This window comes from Egretta garzetta, unplaced genomic scaffold (assembly GCF_000687185.1).
Source record: "Egretta garzetta isolate BGI_Z169 unplaced genomic scaffold, ASM68718v1 scaffold27, whole genome shotgun sequence".
Classification (NCBI taxonomy): Eukaryota; Metazoa; Chordata; class Aves; order Pelecaniformes; family Ardeidae; genus Egretta; species Egretta garzetta.
The window spans coordinates 640,182-647,561 of record NW_009260400.1 but is presented as its reverse complement, the minus strand read 5'-3'; the positions used below and the strand labels follow the sequence as shown (position 1 = coordinate 647,561).

General features: G+C 48.3%; 2 protein-coding genes and 1 long non-coding RNA gene across 10 annotated transcripts in view; 2 read left to right on the top strand and 1 right to left on the bottom strand.

Moving 5' to 3' along the window:
• The window catches only part of TRADD (TNFRSF1A associated via death domain), a 12,267-nt gene extending 6,021 nt beyond the window's left edge, over window positions 1-6,246 (bottom strand). For 2 of the 4 annotated variants that reach the window (XR_004842579.1, XM_035898786.1), the window contains exons 1-2: window positions 2,651-3,166; window positions 751-943 (exon numbers count right to left, since the gene is read on the bottom strand). Coding sequence is in view for 3 of the 4 variants with exons in the window: in XM_035898786.1 (XP_035754679.1) it covers window positions 751-943; window positions 2,651-3,076 (619 nt within the window). In the remaining variant the exon portion in view is untranslated. Of the gene's footprint in view, window positions 1-750; window positions 944-2,650; window positions 3,167-5,512; window positions 5,665-5,773 lie in introns of those variants that run through there. The other 2 variants (XM_009643305.2, XM_035898787.1) reach the window with 2 other exon arrangements.
• LOC118452749 lies at window positions 3,085-5,489 on the top strand. Of its 2 annotated transcripts, XR_004842581.1 has the most exons (4): window positions 3,085-3,173; window positions 3,753-3,976; window positions 5,189-5,276; window positions 5,411-5,489. It is a non-coding gene; the product is annotated as an uncharacterized LOC118452749 (long non-coding RNA). The 2 variants fall into 2 exon arrangements; XR_004842580.1 differs by lacking the exon at window positions 5,411-5,489 and having other exon boundaries at window positions 5,189-5,387.
• The window catches only part of FBXL8 (F-box and leucine rich repeat protein 8), an 8,159-nt gene continuing 6,386 nt past the window's right edge, over window positions 5,608-7,380 (top strand). For 2 of the 4 annotated variants that reach the window (XM_035898784.1, XM_009643251.2), the window contains exons 1-2: window positions 6,508-6,591; window positions 6,751-6,957. In XM_035898784.1, the coding sequence (XP_035754677.1) occupies window positions 6,914-6,957 (44 nt within the window). In that variant the 5' untranslated portion in view covers window positions 6,508-6,591; window positions 6,751-6,913. Of the gene's footprint in view, window positions 5,681-6,507; window positions 6,592-6,750; window positions 6,958-7,380 lie in introns of those variants that run through there. The other 2 variants (XM_035898783.1, XM_035898785.1) reach the window with 2 other exon arrangements.

The following is a 7,380-nucleotide window of genomic DNA, read 5'->3' as shown; positions in this document are numbered from 1 at the left end:
TTTTTTTTTTTTTTTTTTTTTTCCCCCTCCCCCGTGATGGGACTGTCCCGTGGTTTGACAGAGATCTTTTTTTTTCTTTTTCCTCTTTATTTGCTTCAGCCTTTCAAAAGCAACTTGGCGAGGCCTTTCTGACCAAGTTCCCTGTTCCCTACCTAAGCATCCTCAGAATACTGAAACGCAGACAGGAGCTCTCTCCTTGGCTGCTTAGCCCCATAGATGGTATATGCAGCTTAAGCATGCTCAGAAATGATCTAGCTGATCTCAGGCTAAAATTGCCACGTGAGACTATTTGAAAGCTCTCTGTAGGGGACAGACCCCAGAGAAAGACGGTGTACTGCAGGAAGCCTGGACAAATCAGTCCTGGCTGAAAGCAGGGCTCATAGTGTCTGTAGTCACCTTCCCAGTGTGATCAACCTATGCTATTAACTCACCTCAACCAAATGACGTGGAGGAAGAGAACTGCTCTGTATTCTTCCTTTCAGTATTAAAGGGTTTTAAAATGTGAGGAAACTGGAAGGGATGCAGACTGAAGCATCTGGTTCTGTGCCACCCCGGAAAGAAAACAGGCTGAGGCCTGATCTGAAGTAGTATGGCAGTATCTTAGGATGATGGTAATTCCTTCCTTAGGGAATGCTGGGAAATCCTTGATTTATCTGAGGTAGACCCCAATATGTAGTCACATTAATCCTCCCTCTGGGGCTCTGAGGCGAGGAAGACCAAGTGCTCTCTTGGTCAGTTCTAGCTACTCACCAAACTGTTGTCCCTGAAAGATGAAGGTGACTTGTGGGACAACGGATCTGCCTTGAGAAGGATGAGGTAGAGATGGGGAGTTCAGAGACGTGCAGTCTTTTACAGCAATATTGTTGTTGAAGCTCTGGTGAACAATCAGGCTCTTGAGGCATTCCTCCAGCTCTGTGATTTCCTCGTCCCGCAGGCGGTCAGGCTGTAATGCAAACAGCGTCAGTGATTCGTGCCAGGTTCACCACCTTGCAAAGCTGTAGATGCTTAGCTGGAAAGTGCATCTTGAGACGATGGTGTCAAGAGAGGAGCAATGAGAATAGCTATAGCCTGAGTTGTAAAAGGACCAAATGAGATAGTCTAGTGGGGTTCTGGCTGTAAATCTGTGAATCTGAATCTGTAAGGTGATATGAAATAGGCGATCTCACCTTCCTGGGTTTCTCACATGCAGCAGTGAGTGCTTACAAGTCGCACAAAACTGTGACTAGTCCATGTTTATTTTCAGCAGCCCTCTGCAAGAATTAGGGTGCACCATAGGCAGTGTGGCTTCTCTGACTTACTCCACATAAGGGGCAGACTCACAGAACAGGGTGACCTGATCCAATAGCTCATGGAAACCAGAGCAGTTAGCTCCTGCTACCCCCCTTCTCTCTCTCTGCCCCTTCATTACCTAAGTTTTGCTGTTCCTGGATCCTCTCCAAGCCAGTTTTTCTCACTGACCACGAGAAAACTAGTCTGACCTCCAAAAGGCAGGTTATGAGAAAAGGAGTAAAGGTGGCAAAGCATACGGGAAGAGTCAAACCTGGCGAGTGCTCTGACTCAGTCCAGTGTTTAGCTCACGTACCCAGAACTGTCCTCAGCCAGTGACTGCTGTGCCCTAGTGTCATCTTTCTGACTGTTGCACTGTTAGGCAGAGGTCAGGCTGGGTCAGTTTTGGGGAACTGAGAATAAGCCCATTTCTCTTGTCCAGTCAGCTAGTTCAGCACGGGGAGGGAGCAGCAAGCAGAAGTTGACAGGGTATAAGATATCACATGTTGTTTGGTCCAGCGCTGAAAGATTTGCATTTCACTCTGTGCCTGCAGAAAAGCAACCTGGAGAGACATGCTCTTGTGCCCAACCTTCCTGAGTAGATGGTGACAGCCTCTTTCTCAGGACCATCTAGAGGAAACCGAAGCTATAAGGTATCACTATTTCCAGATGGAAAAAAAGAGGAGAGGAGAAAGGCAATGAGTTTAATCATGCCAAGTGCCTTTGTTTTGTGGTGCGATGACAAGATGTCACTGTTGTTGCTAGCAGGGTTAGAGTGCCAGTGCCAAAGCATGCGATGAGCTGGACGTTAGAGATCACCCCTGAGAGAGAGACTTTGCCTTCAGAAGGGCAGCCTGTTCCTGCTGGCAGCAGATGCTGCGTGTCCCTGCTCTGTCACGAGTTGTTGCTATAACATGTAGAGTGCACACAGGCTCATTTCTAGGTGCAGTTACCATCGCTGCTCTCGGAGGAGGCGGTGTGCGAGGCAGGGGAGGAAGGTGCTGAGCGGTGACGGTTCCACACAGGACTGCTGCTCTCTCTGCCTGCCTCACAGATGTATCGAGGCACGCTTTCCTTGTGCTCTCAACTGCACCTTCTAGAATTCCTCATCTTAGTGGTGATAACAGCCATGCTAATTGTTATACACAGAAACCACAGTAATTTAACAGTAGGCTGGTTTAGGTAACTGTCGCCCTTCCAGAAAAGTCCATGGCTCTTTTTCTGGGGAAGGGCAGAGCTCTTTCTCCATATCACAGTTGAGAACTGAAGGATAGAGAAGTCAACAGCCCAGCACGCTGCAGCAAAGCAAGATTTGTGCCCAGCTTCTTGAGTCCTCTGCTACTGCTCCTCATTGCTGCCAGGCCTCTCTCCCTCTCCCACTCACCTTTTCTCTGTAGATGCACTCCAGGCAGCGATCCTCATCCTTCAGCATGTTGTCGAGGTGCTCGTTGCCAGCCTTCAGCTCCATTTCAAGAGGCACTGTGGTGATGGCCAAGAAGAGCTGGAGGTGATTCTTGAGGGACTCCTGGAGCACTCCTTCCCGGTAACTCCGCAGGAACCGACGGCAGTTCTCCTGCTTGCAGAACTTGAGCTGGACTATCAGGTGTGGGTGGCTGCAGTGCACTTTGAGCATGTCCACACCATTCATGCTGCCGGTGGAGTCTGGCAGGGAGAAGCGAGCAGAGTCACTATCTGGACATGAGACAGACAACCCAGTCCCACTCCCATCCACCACCAACCCTGCAATGGAGCAGCTTTTGAATTCTCTTCTCTCTGGGATAAAGTCCTCTGGGATGAAAAACCTGTACATAAAACCAGGAGGAAAGGATTAAGCTTTTGCTGCCCCGCCACCATCTATCTCCATGAAGTATGGTGTCCACCTGAAGCTGTATGGCACTACAGCCCAGGTAATTATCCCAATACTGTTTATTGGGGAAAGTTTTAAGTTTGATGTTGTGTTTCCAGGACAGAAATGATTACATTAAACTGGTAGCACCGCAAAGTTTTATAGATGAAAGCACATAGTTCAGCTCAGCGATTGGTCAGTCTTCAGTCCTTGTGACTGAAGTTTTATGCGGTGATGAAGGTTCTGGGAAGAGACCCAGGGTTTCCTCTCTACCCTGTGCCTAGAGGTAACTTTTGTCTGGCTGTGAGCCTTCAGCACATCTCTCAAATGGCGAATGATAGATTCAGCCACAGGAATTAGGCTGCTTGAGATTGGGCCTTGACTTGTTAGCTAAACTCTTTTGTACAGAGAATTAATTCACGGTAAAATCTAAGCAAGGAGAAGCCAGGGATGTAGCCTCTAACATTACTGCGGGGGGACCAGGAGTGACACGGACAACAGAAATTGTCCAGGCCTTTATTCTTCCTTCTCCCAGCAAAATTTAATTTTGACTGGCTGTGCGCATTGACCTTGTCTCCATGGGGGTTTTATATGCTGATGATGACAGTTGTAGAGTATGTGTTTTTCTCTTTTTTTGCAGCAGAGGCCTGTGGGAGGCTGGCTGTACCGCTTCCAGACCTGAATTAACCTCTCAGCCTGTCGCCACACAGGGCTGTACGGAGGTACCAGCTCAGACTGGCACCACATCAAGTATTTCTAAACCACGGGTCACAGCATTATTTAGACATGCTTGGAGGACAATCCCAAGGCAAAGCAGACTTGTGTGCTCCACATTAGGCAGGACAAATGACGTGGAATTTAAAAGTATGTGATCTAACAGTGGCTTGACAGGGTTTACTGAGTTCTGGTTGCATCAGAAAGTCTAGTTCAGACCAGACGTGTAACTGGGACATGGGGCTAGGCACCCAAGAGAGGTGTTTTAATTCACTGTGGCTGACCAGAAATGTCTTTTTATCGCTTCCTTCATGCTTTGTTTTTCACGAGCACTGGTTAAACAAAAGCTTCCAAAAGGGCAAGAGGGCTGGGAAGGGAAAAGCTGCACAGACATGGAAACCTTTATTAATAGCGTACAAGACAGCTGTAAAGCTACCTCAAAAGAGAGGACTTTGCACACATTTCTTCATGAAACTTCAGACAGCTTCAGATTTCATGTCCTTTTTAGGTCTGAATAAGCATGGTATGATTTAGTGTTTTGGTGGGCTTTCCTTTAAATATGTGAGCAGATTCACATTCCAGTGGCACAAAGCAGCCATAAATCGAGCCTAGCTGGACAACTGTGTCAGGCTTCTTGCTGCTTCACATCTTTGGATCGAGCTGCAAGATGAGCAGGCCTGTATTGGATAAACTAGCTGACTCTGCTAGACTGATGATTGCCAGAAGAAATTACAGTATAGTTACACAAGCTCAGTCAAACAATATCGGCTGAGCTGTATGACAGATAAAGAACACCACGACAGTCATTCTAGGTAAATACGATAAACTCTTCAAATTACTATAATTCTGCAGTCAGCTTGGTGCAAGGATGAATAGAGAAACATAGTTTTATGACCATTTGCATCTCAAGTACTTTTCTAATGTAAACAGGATCACATACAGCTGAAGCCAAATGTGATTGTGCCTGTTTGTATCAGAAAATGACTTATAGTGTCATTTTAAAAATCAGCTTCTCAAACCAGAAATCATGTTTCTGTGATGGTATAAAGACAGAAATGAAGTCTTCTTTCATAGCAATTGCAATCTTTTCCTCTCTTATGTAAATGGGTTTAAACAAACATTCATAAAGTAGGATAACTTGCAGGATAGTTCAAGTTGGAAGGAAGCCCAGGAAGTCTCAAGCCCAACCTCCCGTGCAAGGCAGTCAGTTCTGAGGTCAGACCAAGTAGTTCAGGGCTTTATCCAGTCTGGTTCTGAAAACCCCCAAGGATGGAGAATGCACAGTCGCTCTGGGGAACTGCTTGACTGTCCTCACGGGGAAAATGTTTGTCCTGTATCTGGTGCCTACCTCTCATTCTTCAGGTTATGCCTGCTGTCTCTCATGCCCCATGCAGCACTGTGAAGAGTGTGGCTCCATCTCCCCCTCCTCATAGGTACTGGCAGCCTGTTGGTAGGTCCGCCCAAAGCCTTCTCTTCTCCAAGCTGAACCGGTCCAACTCCCTCAGCTTCTCCTCACAGGACAAGTGCTCCAGCCCCCAACCATCTGCTGAACTCGCTCCACTTTTCTGTCTTTCCTAAATACAGTGAGCACCAGCTTTCCTTACCCATAAGCATGAGATTAAAGAAAGGCATGGCATTGCACAAAGACGTGAGAGAGCATGCCAAGATATCAGAGAGGCTGGGTACCTGCTAATGCCAGCTTCAGCGCCTTGAACACGCTAGGTTTCTTCTGGGAGCTTTCATAAAGAGACGGCAGAACAATAGTCTTGCACGTGGACTGAAGGAAGAGATAAGCGCTGCCGATCCAAGGAGCGGAGCTGCCTGCCATCTTCAGCACCCTACAAAATCACACAAGTGAGCTGAGAGACCATAGGGAAAATGGCCCAGTGCCGGGTGAGTGCTACAGCAACCACTAAGCACAAGCATGACAAGATTATGGGGATTTACCCTTATTTCCTAGAGGAGGCGGTGGTGGTGTTAAAGCAAGTGTAATCTTTAAGGAGTTTACAGTTATTCTGTAAAGCACAGCACAGTGGGATGTGGTATCCCAAAGACAGCAGTTTGCAAAGCTCTGCATTCATTTTCCACTGGAGCCCATTCATTTTATAGTCCAAAGAGACCCTGAAGCAAAGAGATTCAGTCCTCATGCCCCTGACTGCCCTGCCAACATGCATAACTTGGGTGCTCTAGGGAGCACCCAGCAGTCCTGGTTCTGGCATGTTCACACAGACTGAAGCCCTAGTACAGGCAGAGGCATTTGGCTCAAGGTCCTGGTCCCCTGCTTGTCCTCACTAAAGGATACCTTACAGAGCCCAGGCCTCAAGTAGCAGGACACTTAGGGCTATCCCATTGCTTTACATACTAGCTCATTTATTATTCTTCTCCCACCATTCACCTCTTGCAGCAATGCACCTAGAAGACAGCACATCCATCTCTCCATTCTTATCATGCCGGTTCCTCCCTGGCCAGCTAATGGTGGCTGGGATCCATCCCACCCCTTGCAGCATATCAAACCAGGGTGCTGTGATGTATGGCCCACCCTGTTTCCTTACTATAACCTTGAACTGTGCCCAGCACAGGAGCCTTTCGCTTGTTTAGAAAATAACCAGCGAATCATAAAATTCACACTGAACTTCAGGAGTTCAAGGAGTGCCTACGGGATGCAGGAATGAGTGTTTCCAGGGCATGGGCTCCCACATCACACAGGGCTTTTAGAAAAGCATCTCGTAAAGAAGAGAGGAGGATGCATTGCTGCTGCAGTCCAGGTCTGGCCTGAGCCTCCAAACACTGGGAAATTTGGGATCTGGGCACCCATCTCCTAGCATCTCACGGAAGGAGGGTAACAGAAATCTGAGTAACATCTTAGAAAGCTAGACATGGAATAGTTAAAAGATTTAACCCACAGACCAGTTTATCTTTTGCAGTGCAAATGCCTGAGAGCTCCCTACCAGCCCAGAGGCACATGAAGTACAAGGACCCTGTTTCATCCTGCTCCCGTTGCTGCAGCATGGAGCCCGCAGCCCCTGCACCTCTCCCCCACACAGACCAAGCTCTTGCTCCTCAGCATCCACTTGCTTTGATTCAGCAATGCCAGGGAGCCTGGAAATCGCACCAGGCTTGAAAAAACTCGGGTAAGGAGCTTTCTTTGCCGACCTCTGGCACGCGTCAGGCCCCTGCTGTTTAATTCCCATAAAAGACTTAACTGGGAGGGGGCTGTCTTGATTTTCATAGAACCATTTGGTTGGAGAAGACCTTTAAGATCATCGAGCCCAACCGTACCTGTCCACCACTAAACCATGTCCCTAAGCACCTCGTCTGCCCAGCTTTTAAATACCTCCAGGGATGGGGACTCGACCATGTCCCCAGGCAGCCCGTTCCAGTGCCTGATAGCCCTTTCAGTGAAGCAATTTTTCCTAATACCCAATCTAAACCTCCCCTGGCAGAGGAAGAGGAGCTCGAGCAGCGAGCACGGCCGGGCTGTGCCGCCCCGGGGGGACACCGCGTTTTCCCCGGTGCCTGCACGTCCCTACCCGGTCAAACGCCGGGGCCTGCTG